A 17500-nucleotide genomic window follows, 5' to 3' on the forward strand; every position below is an offset into this window, starting at 1 on the left:
ACAGTCAAGTGTGTTTTGCATCGCCATGGACTGAGAGGCTACCATGCAAGAAGGAAGCCCTTACTCCAGTAGCGACACCTTAGGGCTCGTCTAAAGTTTGCTGCTGATCACATGGACAAAGATAAGACCGCCCGGAGGAAAGTTCTGTGGTCAGATGAAACAAAAATGGAGCTGTTTGGCCACAATACCCAGCAATATGTTTGAAGGAGAAAAGGTGAGGCATTTAATCCCAGGAACACCATTCCTACAGTCAAGCATGGTGGTGGTAGTATTATGCTCTGGGCCTGTTTTGCTGCCAATGGAACTGGTGCTTTAAATGGACAATGAAAAAGGAGGATTACCTCCAAATTCTTCAGGACAACCTAAAATCATCAGCCCGGAGGTTGGGTCTTGGGCGCAGTTGGGTGAACAATGACCGGACACACGTCAAAATTGGTAAAGGAATGACTAAATCAGGCTAGAATGAAGGTTTTAGAATGGCCTTCCTGGCTTAAAGGTGTGGACAATGCTGAAGAAACAAGTCCATGTCAGAAAACCAACACATTTAGCTGAACTGCACCAATTGTGTCAAGAGGAGTGGTCAGAACTTCAACCAGAAGCTTGTGGATGGCTACCAAAAGGGACATGTAAGCAAATATTAACATTGCTGTATGTATACTTTTGACCCAGCAGATTTGCTCACATTTTCAGTAGACCCATAATAAATTCATAAAAGAACCAAACTTCATGAATGTTTTTTTGTGACCAACAAGTATGTGCTCCAATCACTCTACCACAAAAAAATAAGAGTTGTAGAAATTATTGCAAACCAAAGACAGCCATGACATTATGTTCTTTACAAGTGTATGTCAACTTTTGACCACGATTGGTGTTTATAGGCCTACTGAAATGAATTTTTTTTATTTAAACGGGGATAGCAGATCTATTCTATGTGTCATACTTGATCATTTCGCGATATTGCCATATTTTTGCTGAAAGGATTTAGTATAGAACAACGACGATAAAGATTGCAACTTTTGGTATCTGATAAAAAAAAGGCTTGCCCCTACCGGAAGTAGCGTGACGTAGTCAGTTGAACATATACGCAAAGTTCCCTATTGTTTACAATGATGGCCGCATGAAGTGAGAGAGATTCGGACCGAGAAAGCGACAATTTCCCCATTAATTTGAGCGAGGATGAAAGATTTGTGGATGAGTAAAGTGCAAGTGAAGGACTAGTGGGGAGTTGAAGCTATTCAGATAGGGAAGATGCTGTGAGAGCCGGGGGTGACCTGATATTCAGCTGGGAATGACTACAACAGTAAATAAACACAAGACATATATATACTCTATTAGCCACAACACAACCAGGCTTATATTTAATATGCCACAAATTAATCCTGCATAAAAACACCTGCGTGTTTGTTATGCTAGCTCCTAGCTCCTCTGCTAGCTCCTAGCTCCATAGAACACGCCAATACAATTCAAACACCTGATCAACACACACAATCACTCAGCCCAAAAGACCGTTTACCTAACCCAAGGTTCATAAAGCTTATATATTTTAAAAAAGTTACGTACGTGACGCGCACATACGGTCAAGTTATCGAATGTTTAGCAGCCAAGGCTGCATACTCACGGTACCTGATATTCAGCTGGGAATGACTACAACAGTAAATAAACACAAGACATATATATACTCTATTAGCCACAACACAACCAGGCTTATATTTAATATGCCACAAATTAATCCTGCATAATAACACCTGCGTGTTTGTTATGCTAGCTCCTAGCTCCTCTGCTAGCTCCTAGCTCCATAGAACACGCCAATACAATTCAAACACCCGATCAACACACACAATCACTCAGCCCAAAAGACCGTTCACCTAACCCAAGGTTCATAAAGCTTATATATTTTTAAAAAGTTACGTACGTGACGCGCACGTACGGTACGGTACGTGTTATGCTAGCTCCTAGCTCCTCTGCTAGCTCCTAGCTCCATAGAACACGCCAATACAATTCAAACACATGATCAACACACACAATCACTCAGCCCAAAAGACCGTTCACCTAACCCAAGGTTCATAAAGCTTATATATTTAAAAAAAGTTACGTACATACGCAAAAAAAAGCCAAAGCTGCATACTCACAGTAGCACGTCTGCGTATTTGTCATCCAAATCAAAGTAATCCTGGTAAGAGTCTGTGTTGTCCCAGTTCTCTACAGGCGTCTGTGTATCCAAATCAAAAGTCCTCCTGGTTAGAGTCTCTGTTATCCGAGTTCTTCCATCTTGACTGCATCTTTCGGGAATGTAAACAAAGAAGCGCCGGCTGTGTACTGTTGTGGCTGACTACGTTCGAAAAATACGTCCATTTCGCACCGACAACTTTCTTCTTTGCTTGCTCGGCTTCCTTCTCCATAATGCAATGAACATGATTGAAACAGATTCACGAACACAGATGTCCAGAATACTGTGGAATTATGAAATGAAAACAGAGCTTTTTCGTATCGGCTTCAATGTGGAAGGCATACCCGTGTTCGTCGGGCTACGTCACACGCATACGTCATCCTCAGAGGCGTTTCGAACCGGAAGTTTAGCGGCAAATTTAAAATGTCACTTTATAAGTTAACCCGGCCGTATTGGCATGTGTTATAATGTTAAGATTTCATCATTGATATATAAACTATCAGACTGCGTGGTCGGTAGTAGTGGCTTTCAGTAGGCCTTTATGTATGTGTGTGTATATATATATATGTATGTATGTATGTATGTATGTATGTATGTATGTATGTATGTATGTATGTATGTATGTATGTATGTATATTAGGGCTGCAACTAACGATTAATTTGATAATCGATTAATCTGTCGATTATTACTTCGATTAATCGATTGATAATCGGATAAAAGAGACAAACTACATTTCTATCCTTTCCAGTATTTTATTGGGAAAAAAACAGCATACTGGCACCATACTTATTTTGATTATTGTTTCTCAGCTGTTTGTACATGTTGCAGTTTATAAATAAAGGTTTATTTTAAAAAAAATAAAAAATTTTTTTTTTTTTTTTTTAAAGCCTCTGCGCATAGCATAGATCCAACGAATCGATGACTAAATTAATCGGCAACTATTTTTATAATCGATTTTAATCGATATAATCGATTAGTTGTTGCAGCCCTAATATATATATATATATATATATATATATATATATATATATATATATATATGTGTGTATATGTAAGCTGTGAAAATCTGCTGTACAGTATGTGTGCTTGGGTCCTATTTTTAGGAGCACTAATACAAAACCTCACAATAATGTCTGATTGGATGCTAAAAACGTTACGACAGACCGCCTTAAAAAACGGAATGAAATTTTATTTTATTTTTTTTACAGAATGAGACATCCAGAATGTACATGAAAATAAAGAATGTGGGATTTACAATATTAACTATGAAGGATAAAACACTGAATATTGACAAGATATGAACGTCACACCCCCTCTCCATCGACGTATTTTACAATCAAGCGAAACGCAACAAAAATGCAACAAACACAGCGAAATATGAACACGAAATTGGTTTAATTTATAAAAAAAATTACAAAATTTGAACTGCATGGAGAGCCCAGAACTTTAAGCGGACATAGTTTCTGTGTGACGGCATACAGCACAAATAATAATAACACCTGGGATTTATATAGCGCTTTTCTAAGTACCCAAAGTCGCTTTACATGTAGAATATGTTAAAAGTGCAATTTCACTGTTTATCATTTGCATTTGTTAGAAAAAAAATAATGACGGTTATGGCAAGCAGAAAAATCTTTTATTTTTCCTGAAGTACACATTAAAGCTATAAAGTGTGTTTTATCCGATGACACGATTAATCGATTACTAAAATAATCGCTAGCTATAGCCCTAGCCTTGATGATGCTATGGGCGGTGTTTGGTTGATTGATCATTTTTGTCCGTTATCGTCAACCTATTTTCCAGTGATGAAAATAAGACGTCAATAACGAATCAAAAGAAAATGCACGTTGACTAAAAAAATGACAAAATAACGGACATTTTTGTTGACGATTAAAATGTTGACAAACGAAATCCATTCATATTTAAGTACGTCTTGAAGATGGGTGGGACAAATTACGAAGGAGAACCAATCAAAGGATTTTCCTCGCGAGATGAGGAAGTTTGGATTTCTCACCGCCAAAACCGAAATGTGTGGATTTAACACGTTCCACATCGTAATAAGTGTACACCTGGGAGAAAGTGAAGAGGACGCCTTTTATTTTTGACGCTATACGATGCCATCAGCATCAATCGCGGCATCTACACAACTTAAGTTAAAGGCCTACTGAAATGATTTTTTTTTATTCAAACGGGAATAGCAGATCCATTCTATGTGTCATACTTGGTCATTTCGCGATATTGCCATATTTTTGCTGAAAGGATTTAGTAGAGAAAATCGACGATAAAGGTCGCAACTTTTGCTCGCTGATAAAAAAAAAAAGCCTTGCCTGTAGCGGAAGTAGCGTGACGTCACAGGAGCTAGTATTCCTCACAATTCCCCGTTGTTTACAATGGAGTGAGAGAGATTCGGACCGAGAAAGTGATGATTACCCCATTAATTTGAGCGAGGATGAAAGATTCGTAGATGAGGAACGTTACAGTGAAGGACTTGAGAGGCAGTGATGGACGTATCTTTTTTCGCTCTGACCGTAACTTAGGTACAAGCTGGCTCATTGGATTCCACACTCTCCTTTTTCTATTGTGGATCACGGATTTGTATTTGAAACCACCTGGGATACTATATCCTCTTGAAAATGAGAGTCGAGAACGCGAAATGGACATTCAGTGCCTTTTATCTCCACGACAATACATCGGCGAAATGCTTTAGCTACGAGCTAACGTGATAGCATCGTGCTTTAACTGCATATAGAAACAAAAAAATGAACCCCTGACTGGAAGGATGGATAGAAAATCAACAATAGTATTAAACCGTGGACATGTAAATACACGGTTAATGCTTTCCAGGCTGGCGAAGGTTAACAATGCTGTGCTAACGACGCCATTGAAGCTAACTTAGCAACTTAGCAACGGGACCTCACAGAGCTATGCTAAAAACATTAGCTCTCCACCTACGCCAGCCAGCCCTCATCTACTCATCAACACCCGTGCTCACCTGCGTTCCAGCGATCGGCAGAAGGACGATGCGTTTGGCGGCCCGGAGACGTAGGAAGTCAAGGTGAGGTCGGCGGCTAGCGCGGCTAGCGCTCCAACAAAGTCCTCCTGGCTGTGTTGCTGTAGTCCGCTGCTAATACACCGATCCCACCTACAACTGTCTTCTTTGCAGCCTTCATTGTTCATTAAACAAATTGCAAAAGATGTCCAGAATACTGTGGAATTATGAAATGAAAACAGAGCTTTTTGTATAGGATTCTACGGGTACCATAACTTCCGTTACTGACTTCGTCACGCGCATACGTCATCATACCGCGACGTTTCAGCCGGATATTTCCCAGGAAGTTTTAAATGTCACTTTATAAGTTCACCCGGCCGTATTGGCATGTGTTGCAATGTTAAGATTTCATCATTGATATATAAACTATCAGACTGCGTGGTCGGTAGTAGTGGCTTTCAGTAGGCCTTTAAAGCTACGTGTATTTACTGCTTCGGTTCTCCTGTGTTCATAAACAAATTACGATGAAGGCACGCGTCGTAACTTTGTAGACGTAGCATAGAAACGTGCCTGAAATATGTCTTGACCTGTGTACAAAACGATTATGTCATTCCTGACCATAAGATCAGGCTATTTTTGTGTTAAACGAATGCTTTTCGGGTAAATAAAGGTGCTTTCAAATATATTTTAAAGAGGCCTTATTGTTTATACGACTACATTTACTGTCATTTTAGCTGACTTAACTGTTATTACATTGACTAAAACGACACTAACACTAAATCAATTTAGATGATTTTTACCTTGCTAGCAAACCTAGAACACGGGGGTCCAAACTTGTAATTTCCGTAACTGGAGGTGTACCTCAAGGCACTTTAAGTCCTCTTATTTTGTCATTTTTTTTCGTAATGTGTTTTATGGAACTAAGGTGTTGCTCTAGTGCAGGGGTCACCAACGCGGTGCCCGCGGGCACCAGGTAGCCCGTAAGGACCAGATGAGTAGCCCGCCGGCCTGTTCTAAAAATAGCTCAAATAGCAGCACTTACCAGTGAGCTGCCTCTATTTTTAAAATTGTATTTATTTACTAGCAAGCTGTTCTCGCTTTGCCCGACATTTTTAATTCTAAGAGAGACAAAACTCAAATAGAATTTGAAAATCCAAGAAAATATTTTAAAGACTTGGTCTTCACTTGTTTAAATTCATAATTTTTTTTACGTTGCTTCTTATAACTTTCAGAAAGACAATTTTAGAGAAAAAATACAACCTTAAAAATGATTTTAGGATTTTTAAACACATATACCTTTTTACCTTTTAAATTCCTTCCTCTTCTTTCCTGACAATTTAAATCAATCTTCAAGTATTTTTATTTTTTATTTAATTCTTCATTTTAGCTTCTGTTTTTTCGACGAAGAATATTTGTGAAATATTTCTTCAAACTTATTATGATTAAAATTCAAAAAAATGATTCTGTCAAATCTAGAAAATCTGTAGAATCAAATTTAAATCTTATTTCAAGGTCTTTTGAATTTCTTGTAAAATTTTTGTTCTGGAAATTCTAGAAGAAATAATGATTTGTCTTTGTTAGAAATATAGCTGGGTCCAATTTGTTATATATTCTAACAAAGTGTAGATTGGATTTTAACCTATTTAAAACATGTCATCAAAATTCTAAAATGAATTTTAATCAGGAAAAATTACTAATTATGTTCCATAAATTCTTTTTTTAAGTTTTTCTCTTTTTTTCGGTTGAATTTTGAATTTTAAAGAGTCGAAATTGAAGACAAACTATGTTTCAAAATTTAATTGTCATTTTTTTCGTGTCTTCTCCTCTTTTAAACCGTTCAATTAAGTGTAAATATCATTAATTATTAATAATAACATAGAGTTATAGGTAAATTGAGCAAATTGGCTATTTCTGGCAATTTATTTAAGTGTGTATCAAACTGGTAGCCCTTCGCATTAATCACTACCCAAGAAGTAGCTCTTGCTTTCAAAAAGGTTGGTGACCCCTGCTCTAGTGTAGCTTGTTGACCAGCCAGTAGTCGTTTGTTTACCTTTAGTCGTACATTCATATGTAAGGGAGGCCAGGCATTGTGGCCGGGCCATGTGTAGGTTGGTAAACTTCACTCCCTGACAACCTCAAGAGCAATGATGGCTATAGGGTCGATAACCTTGGCTTTTAGCTCGGTAGCTGGCACGCTCGTCTCCTTTTGCGGAGGATGGAGTCCCGGGCGGAACAGAAAAGCTGAAGGGGACTGAACCAGGCGGGTCACATGTCCAAAGTGGACCAAATCATATCATTTTTTCAAATTAGATTTTTTTTCCAGCTAAGTGAAAAAGTTTACAAGTCAAATGTAATCTTTATCGGACTCCAGTATAGACACACACAGGCCTCAACGTCATTTGCATGCGCATTTTGATGAAAGAGAAAACAAGTCGCTACTGCTACTGCTATGCAAAATAAAAGCCGACACACCTTTTAAAAATGAGGGTTTCTTATGTGAAAACAAGTGAAAGTAATATCATGTATGAATGGATGTATATAGTGTAATGTTTTTGGGAGGGTTGTAATCTTTTTATGGTTGTTGAGTAGAGGAGACACCGACATCAGCATGGATCTACGTTAGCTTTATTTTTCAACTCACTTACATAAACAACTTATAGTGTGTGTGTGTGTGTGTGTGTGTGTGTGTGTGTGTGTGTGTGTGTGTGTGTGTGTGTGTGTGTGTGTGTGTGTGTGTGTGTGTGTGTGTGTGTGTGTGTGTGTGTGTGTGTGTGTGTGTGTGTGTGTGTGTGTGTGTGTGTGTGTGTGTGTGTGTGTGTGTGTGTGTGTACAGTATGTATAGATGCGTATGTATGTGTGTGTATACGTGTATATGTATGTATGTGTGTGTACACATGTATATATGTATGTATGTATGTGTGTGTATACATGTGTGTATGTGTGTGTATACATGTATATATGTATGTGTATATGTATAAATGTGTGTATATGTATGTGTGTGTATACATGTATATATGTATGTGTATATGTATGTATGTATGTGTGTGTATACATGTATATATGTATATGTATGAATGTGTGTATACATATGTGTATATGTATGTGTGTGTATACATGTATATATGTATGTGTATATGTATAAATGTGTGTATACATGTGTATATGTATGTGTGTGTATATGTATGTGTGTATACATGTATATATGAATGTGTATATGTATGTATGTATGTGTATGTATATATGTGTGTATACATAAGTGTATATGTATGTGTGTGTATACAAATGTGTATATGTATGTATGTATGTGTGTGTATACATACGTGTATATGTATGTATGTGTGTGTATACTAATGTGTATATGTATGTGTGTGTATACATGTATATATGTATGTGTATATGTATAAATGTGTGTATACATATGTGTATATGTATGTGTGTGTGTATATGTATGTGTGTATACATGTATATATGAATGTGTATATGTATGTATGTATGTGTGTGTATACATGTATATATGTATGTGTATATGTATAAATGTGTGTATACATAAGTGTATATGTATGTGTGTGTATATGTATGTGTATATAAATGTGTATATGTATGTATGTATGTGTGTGTATACAACTGTGTATATGTATGTGTGTGTATACATGTATATATGTATGTGTATAAATGTGTGTATACATATGTGTATATGTATGTGTGTGTATACATGTATATATGTATGTGTATATGTATAAATGTGTGTATACATATGTGTATATGTATGTGTGTGTATACACGTATATATATGTATGTGTATATGTATAAATGTGTGTATACATACGTGTATATGTATGTGTGTGTATATGTATGTGTGTGTATATATGAATGTGTATATGTATGTATATATGTATGTGTATATGTATAAATGTGTGTATACTAATGTGTATATGTATGTGTGTGTATATGTATACAAATGTGTATATGTATGTATGTATGTGTGTGTATACAAACGTGTATATGTATGTGTGTATACATACGTGTATATGTATGTATGTGTGTGTATACATATGTGTATATGTATGTATGTGTGTGTATACAAAAGTGTATATGTATGTGTGTGTAAACAAATGTGTAAATGTATGTGTGTGTATTCATATGTGTATATGTGTGTATACAAATGTGTATATGTATGAATGTGTGTATACATATGTGTATATGTATGTATGTGTGTACACATGTGTATATGTATGTATGTGTATGTATACATATGTGTATATGTATGAATGTGTATATTTATTTGTGTATATGTATTTATGTATATATGTGTATGTATATATGCATATGTGTATGTATATAATGTGTACATATGTATGTGCATATATATGCATGTGTGTATATAGGAATGTGTGTGTGTATGCTTATGTGTATGTATATAGTGTGTACATATGTATGTGTGTATATATATATATATATATATATATATATATATATATATATATATATATATATATATATATATATATATATATATATATATATATATATATATATATCACAGAGAGATTTGAAGCACTTTGGAGCGTTTAGACTGGCAAAAAATAACCGAAAAAATCTGATTTGGTGTGTAGTGGAAACGGGGCATTAGTTACAGAGGTGTTCCTCAAGGTTCCATTTTAGGTCCTATCGCTATTCAACTGGTGCCCCTTAAAAACACTAAAGTGCTGCTAGAACCTACTCAGTGGCCTAGTGGTTAGAGTGTCCGCCCTGAGATCGGTAGGTTGTGAGTTCAAACCCCGGCCGAGTCATACCAAAGACTACAAAAATGGGACCCATTACCTCCCTGCTTGGCACTCAGCATCAAGGGTTGGAATTGGGGGTTAAATCACCAAAAATGATTCCCGGCTGCTACTCACTGCTCCCCTCACCTCCCTGGATGGGTCAAATGCAGAGGACACATTTCACCACACCTAGTGTGTGTGTGTGACAATCATTGGTACTTGAACTTTAACTAGCTTTTTTGCAGATTGTCCAAAAAGAAAAACAGCAGCGCGCTCCTGTAACTGACAAAATAGACTAAAATCAAATGCCGGCTGTAGAGGAAGGACGCTGATTCTCCGGAAGTCCCGGCCTTAGACTTCTGGAAATGCGACCCCCAACCAAAACAAATGAGTTGGAGGAACAAAAGTAACGCAGTGGGATTGGAGGCCTAGTGGGTGCTTTAAAGTTTGTTTCATGGGTTGTCTTTGATGTTCCTAAAGACGAATAAAGCTGCATTCGGGACTGCTGGGAAATCTCAAGACTGCAGGGTACATTTTATGCATAGTGTGAATAAATGATGCAATCCGTCATCACGCGCCTCTGTGTGAGTCAGTCACAGTACCATGTGACATACCTTGACTCTCCGCTTGTTCAATAGCAATTATTGGAATGCCTGCTGCTGTTTGTTGTCCATTCACTCGCTTATCCTAATTGTTTCGTGCCTTCCTCCGCAGCCATCCTTTGCTTTTTGGTAAGTGCATTAGGAGTGACGGCAGGAGCTCACCGCCTGTGGAGTCACAGGTCCTACAAGGCCTCTTTACCTTTGAAGATCTTTCTGGGCGTGGCGAACTCCATGGCCTTTCAGGTAAGCTCCCTCCCCCAAAAAAAACAATGGAGACTCTCTTATAGCTTTAAGACTTTTTGACTCTGACCCTCAGAATGACATCTACGAGTGGGCCCGGGATCACAGGGTCCACCACAAGTACTCCGAGACGGACGCCGACCCTCACAACGCGGTGCGGGGCTTCTTCTTCGCCCACATCGGTTGGCTGATGGTGCGTAAACACCCCGAGGTCATCGAAAAAGGAGGCAAGCTGGAACTGAACGACCTGCTGTCCGACAAAGTAGTCATGTTTCAGAGGAAGTAAGTACGCCTCTGTTTGTTTGCTACCAACATCATTGTTACGTGTTCGTTTTAGGATCTTTATTGGAGCCTAAAACTTCCCAAAAAAATAACAATGTTAACCTGAAATACAATTATGTCATCATATGCAGGCAGTTTCATTACAGTGATACATTAGAAAAAACGTACGTGAATTCTCAAAGCGCGACAAGTTTAAAATATCGTGGAAATGTAAAAACACTTTGACAAGCTGTAGGCGACAAAACTGTGGCAATGTTGTCCACAAAAGTACCACAAATAAGTTAAAGGCCTACTGAAATGAATTTTTTTAATTTAAACGGGGATAGCAGATCCATTCTGTGTCATACTTGATCATTTTGCGATATTGCCATATTTTTGCTGAAAGGATTTAGTAGAGAACAACGACGATAAAGTTCGCAACTTTTGGTCGCTGATTAAAAAAAAAAAAGCCTTGCCTGTACCGGAAGTAGCGTGACGTCACAGGAGGAAGGACTCCTCACATTTCATCATTGTTTACAATGCAGCGAGAGAGATTCGGACCGAGAAAGCGACGATTACCCCATTAATTTGAGCGAGGATAAAAGATTTGTGATTTGTGGATGAGGAATGTGAGAGTGAAGGACTAGAGTGCAGTGCAGGACGTATATTTTTTCGCTCTGACCGTAACTTAGGTACAAGGGTTCATTGGATTCCACACTTTCTCCTTTTTCTATTGTGGACCACGGATTTGTATTTTAAACCACCTCGGATACTTTATCCTCTTGAAAATGAGAGTCGAGAACGCGAAATGGACATTCACAGTGACTTTTATCTCCACGACAATACATCGGCGAAGCTCTTTAGCTACTGAGCTAACGTGATAGCATCGGGCTCAAATGCGGATAGAAAGAAAAGAAATAAACCCCTGACTGGAAGGATAGACAGAAGATCAACAATACTATTAAACCATGGACATGTAACTACACGGTTAATCATTTCCAGCTTGGCGAAGCTTAACAATGCTGTTGCTAACGACGCCATTGAAGCTAACTTAGCTATGGGCGTTGTAGCTTTCGACGACACCCCGGCCGCCATCAGAGTCGGCAAGAAACATATATTTCCCCAAAGTTACGTACGTGACATGCACATAGCGACACGCACGTACAGGCAAGCGATCAAATGTTTGGAAGCCAAAGCTGTACTCACGGTAGTGCGTCTGCTATCCATCTCAAAGTCCTCCTGGTTGTGTTGCTGCAGCCAGCCGCTAATACACCGATCCCACCTACAGCTTTCTTCTTTGCAGTCTTCATTGTTCATTAAACAAATTGCAAAAGATTCACCAACACAGATGTCCAGAATACTGTGGAATTTTGGGATGAAAACAGAGCGTTTTGTATTGGATACAATGTGTCCGAATACTTCCGTATCAACCATTGACGTCACGCGCATACGTCATCATACCTAGACGTTTTCAACCGGAAGTGTGGCGGGAAATTTAAAATGTCACTTTATAAGTTAACCCGGCCGTATTGGCATGTGTTGCAATGTTAAGATTTCATCATTGATATATAAACTATCAGACTGCGTGGTTGGTAGTAGTGGCTTTCAGTAGGCCTTTAAGAAACGCCTAACATGATCAATCGAAGTTCAAAAGTGTGATTAATATGAATCATTCGACAGGGCTAATTTTTAAAATAGTATATAAAGCTCACTATTTATTTTATATCATGTTATTTTTATTTGTTTATATTTCTGTTTGTTCTAATAGGAAGCAATGTTTTACAGTGTTTTAAAAAGTGCTATGTTATTTATAAATAGTTGCCTATTTTTTTGTTTTAAGAACAATTTGACAGTACTCATTTTAATATTTCAAAAAATTATTTTATATCAAATTAATTGTATTCATATTTGTGTTTGTCCCATGTTAAAGCATTTGTATAGCATTTTAAGTCCTATATTAGTTATAGTTGCCTACTTTTTTGTTTAAAATGTTTTTACAGCACTAATTTTAATATTAGAAAATAGAGTAAAAAGTTAAATATTTATTCCAAATCAAGTTTTTTTATTCATATTTCTGTTAGTCCTAATTTAAAGCATTTTTATAGCATTTTAAGTCCTATATTAGTTATAGTTACCTACTTTTTTGTTTAAAATGTTTTTACAGCACTAATTTTAATATTAAAAAATAGAGTAAAAAGTTAAATATTTATTCCAAATTAAGTTTTTTTATTCATATTTTTGTTAGTCCTAATTTAAAGCATTCTTATAGCATTTTAAGTCCTATATTAGTTATAGTTGCCTACTTTTTTGTTTAAAAATTTTTTACAGCACTAATTTTAATATTATAGAGTAAAAAGTTAAATATTTATTCCAAATCAAGTTTTTGTATTAATATTTCTGTTAGTCCTAATTTAAAGCATTTTTATAGCATTTTAAGTCCCATATTAGTTACAGTTGCCTACTTTTTTGTTTAAAAAAAAAATTGACGGCCCTAATTTTAATATTAAAAAATAGAGTAAAAAGTTAAATATTTATACCAAATTTTCAAGTTTTAAATAAATGATAGCACTAATTTTCATGTTAAACAACAGTGTAAAAAGTGCAAAATATGTATTCTATCTCAAGTTATTATTCATATTTCTGTTTGTCCTAATTTTTTAAAAGTCTTTAGCCTTTTAAATCTTATATTAGTTATAATTGCCTACTTTTTTGTGTAAAAAAAAAATGACAGCACTAATTTTGATATTGGAAAAAAAGTGTAAAATATTTTTTTAGCCCTAGTTAGTATTACTATTCATATTTCTGTTTGTCCTAACTTAAATAAGTCTTTATAGCATTTTGAGTCTTATATTAGTTATAGTTGTCTACTTGTTTGTTTAAAAAAATTAATAGCACTCATTTTAATATTAAAAAAATAATGTAAAAAGTGTGAAATATTTGATTTATATCAAGTTATTATTCATATTTCTGTTTGTCCTAATTTAAAGAAAAGTTTAGTTTTTTAAGTTTTATAATATATTTGCCTACTTTTTTGTTTAAAAAAAATACAGCACTAAAAAAATAGTGTAAAAAGTGTTAAATAATTATCCTATATCAAGTAATTTTACTCATATTTCTATTTGTCCTAATTTAAGGAAATCTTTACAGCATTTTAAGCCGTATATTAGTTGTAATTGCCTACTTAAAAAAAATTGACAGCACTAAATTTTAAAAATAAAAAGTGTAAAAAGTGTAAAATATTTATTATGTCAAGTTATTATTCATATTTCTGTTTGCCCTAATTTAAATAAATCTTTATAGCATTTTCAGTCTTAAGATAGTCTAGAGCACTAATTTTAATATTGTAAAAAGTGCAAAAAGTTACTTTTGATCAGATTTGTGTTTGTCCTAATTTAAATAAATCTTTATTGCATTTTAAGTCTTATGTTAGCTATAGTTGGCTACTTTTTTGTGTGAAAAAATTGACAGTACTCATTTTAAATAAATAAAAAATCCTAATTTAAAGAAATCTTTATAGAATTTTAAGTCTTATATTAGTTATAATTGCCTACTTTATAACAATAAAAAGTGTTTTTTTTAAGTCGTTTTATAATATATTTACCTACTTTTTTATTTAAAAAAAAAAAGACTGCACTAAGTCTAAGATTAAAACATAGTGTAAAAAGTGTAAAATATTTATTATATATCAGGTCATTTTAATCATATTTCTGTTTGTCCTCATTTAAATAAATCTTTATAGCATTTTAAGTCTTATGTTAGCTATAGTTGCCTACTTTTTTGTGTGAAAAAATTGACAGCACTAATTATGAATTAAAAAATAAATCCTTATTTCAAGAAATCTTTATTGCATTTTAAGTCTTATTAGTTATAATTGCCTTCTTTATAACAATAAAATTAGTATTTAAATTTATTTTTAAGTCGTTTTATAATATATTTGCCTACTTTTTTGTTTTAAAAAATTACAGCACTAAACTTAAAAAAAAAAAATATATATATATATATATATATATATATATATATATATATATATATATATATATATATATATATATATATATATACACACATGGACTAAGTCTAAGATTAAAACAGTGTAAAATGTGTTAAATAATTTTTCTATATTAAGTAATTTTAATCATATTTCTGTTTGTCCTCATTTAAATAAATCTTTATAGCATTTTAAGTCTTATGTTAGCTATAGTTGCCTACTTTTTTGTGTGAAAAAATTGACAGCACTAATTTTAAATTAAAAATATCCTAATTTAAAGAAATCTTTATAGCATTTTAAGTCTTATTAGTTATAAATGCCTACTTTAAAACAATAAAAAAAGTGCTTTTTTAAGTTGTTTTATAATATATTTGCCTACTTTTTTGTTTTAAAAAATGACAGCACTAAGTCTAAGATTAAAGAATTGTGTAAAAAGTGTTAAATAATTATTCTATATCAAGTAATTTTAATCATATTTCTGTTTGTCCTAATTTAAAGAAATCTTTATAGCATTTTTAGTCTTATGTTAGCTATAGTTGCCTACTTTCTTGTGTGAAAAAATTGACAGCACTAATTATAAATTAAAAAATAAATCCTTATTTCAAGAAATCTTTATTGCATTTTAAGTCTTATTAGTTATAATTGCCTTCTTTATAACAATAAAATTAGTGCTTAAATTTATTTTTAAGTCGTTTTATAATATATTTGCCTACTTTTTTGTTTAAAAAAATTACAGCACTAAACATATATATATATATATATATATATATATATATATATATATATATATATATATATATGGACTAAGTCTAAGATTAAAACAGTGTAAAAAGTGTTAAATAATTTTTCTATATTAAGTAATTTTAATCATATTTCTGTTTGTCCTCATTTGAATAAATCTTTATAGCATTTTAAGTCTTATGTTAGCTATAGTTGCCTACTTTTTTGTGTGAAAAAATTGACAGTACTAATTTTAAATTAAAAATATCCTAATTTAAAGAAATCTTTATAGCATTTTAAGTCGTATTAGTTATAAATGCCTACTTTAGAACAATAAAATAAGTGCTTTTTTAAGTTGTTTTATAATATATTTGCCTACTTTTTTGTTTAAAAAAATGACAGCACAAGTCTAAGATTAAAGAATTGTGTAAAAAGTGTTAAATAATTATTCTATATCAAGTAATTTTAATCATATTTCTGGTTGTCCTAATTTAAAGAATTCTTTATAGCATTTTAAGTCTTATGTTAGCTATAGTTGCCTACTTTTTTGTGTGAAAAAATTGACAGCACTTATTTTAAATAAATAAAAAACCCTAATTTAAAGAAATCTTTATAGCACTTTAAGTCTTATTAGTTATAATTGCCTACTTTATAACAATAAAAAGTGTTTTTTTTAAAAGTCCTTTTAAAATATATTTGCCTACTTTTTTGTTTAAAAAAATGACAGCACTAAGTCTAATATTAAAAAATTGTGTAAAAAGTGTAAAATATTTATTCTATTCTAGCACTAATTTTAAATTTAAAAAATATCCTAATTCAAATAAATGTTTATAGCATTTTAAGTCTTATTAGTTATAAATGCCTACTTTAGAACAATAAAATAAGTGCTTTTTTAAGTTGTTTTATAATATATTTGCCTACTTTTTTGTTTAAAAAAATGACAGCACTATGTCTAAGATTAAAGAATTGTGTAAAAAGTGTTAAATAATTATTCTATATCAAGTAATTTTAATCATATTTCTGTTTGTCCTAATTTAAAGAATTCTTTATAGCATTTTAAGTCTTATGTTAGCTATAGTTGCCTACTTTTTTGTGTGAAAAAATTGACAGTACTCATTTTAAATAAATAAAAAACCCTAATTTAAAGAAATCTTTATAGCATTTTAAGTCTTATTAGTTATAATTGCCTACTTTATAACAATAAAGTGTTTTTTTTTAAAAAGTCGTTTTAAAATATATTTGCCTACTTTTTTGTTTAAAAAAATGACAGCACTAAGTCTAAGATTAAAAAACTGTGTAAAAAGTGTAAAATATTTATTCTATTCTAGCACTAATTTTAAATAAAAAAAATATCCCAATTTAAATAATTCTTTACAGCATTTTAAGTCTTGTATTAGCTATAATTGCCTACTTAAAAAAATGGAAAGCACTAATTTTATTGTTATAAAGTGTAAAAAGCATTAAGTTATATACAAGTTATATTTCTGTTTGTCCTCGTTTTAAAATTTAATAGGATTTTAAGTGTTGTAGTTATAAATAGCTACCTATTTTTTGTTTTGATGCTTTTTATTTGTAGTGTTTCTGATTTTATGTTACATATTTTTATTGTAATTCGAAGTAAATTAGAATTTAAAGTGCTTGAATGTTGCTTATGTATTTATGCAAGCTGGCGTTTATTGAAGGATTTGTCTGGTTTGAGTTTGAGTTTATTTCGAACATGCAAGCATACAACATGATACATCACAATTTCCTGTTTCTCTTTGCAACGA

At 33.3% G+C, this 17500-nt stretch overlaps 1 protein-coding gene across 1 annotated transcript in view; it reads left to right on the forward strand.

The window, feature by feature from the left end:
* scd (stearoyl-CoA desaturase (delta-9-desaturase)) overlaps window positions 1–17500 on the forward strand; it is a 40022-nt gene that overhangs the window by 14840 nt on the left and 7682 nt on the right. The window contains exons 3-4 of the mRNA XM_062054835.1: window positions 10635–10765; window positions 10839–11044. Coding sequence (XP_061910819.1) covers window positions 10635–10765; window positions 10839–11044 — 337 coding nt within the window. The remainder of the gene's footprint in view (window positions 1–10634; window positions 10766–10838; window positions 11045–17500) is intronic.

This window comes from Entelurus aequoreus, linkage group LG08 (genome assembly GCF_033978785.1).
Source record: "Entelurus aequoreus isolate RoL-2023_Sb linkage group LG08, RoL_Eaeq_v1.1, whole genome shotgun sequence".
Classification (NCBI taxonomy): domain Eukaryota; kingdom Metazoa; phylum Chordata; class Actinopteri; order Syngnathiformes; family Syngnathidae; genus Entelurus; species Entelurus aequoreus.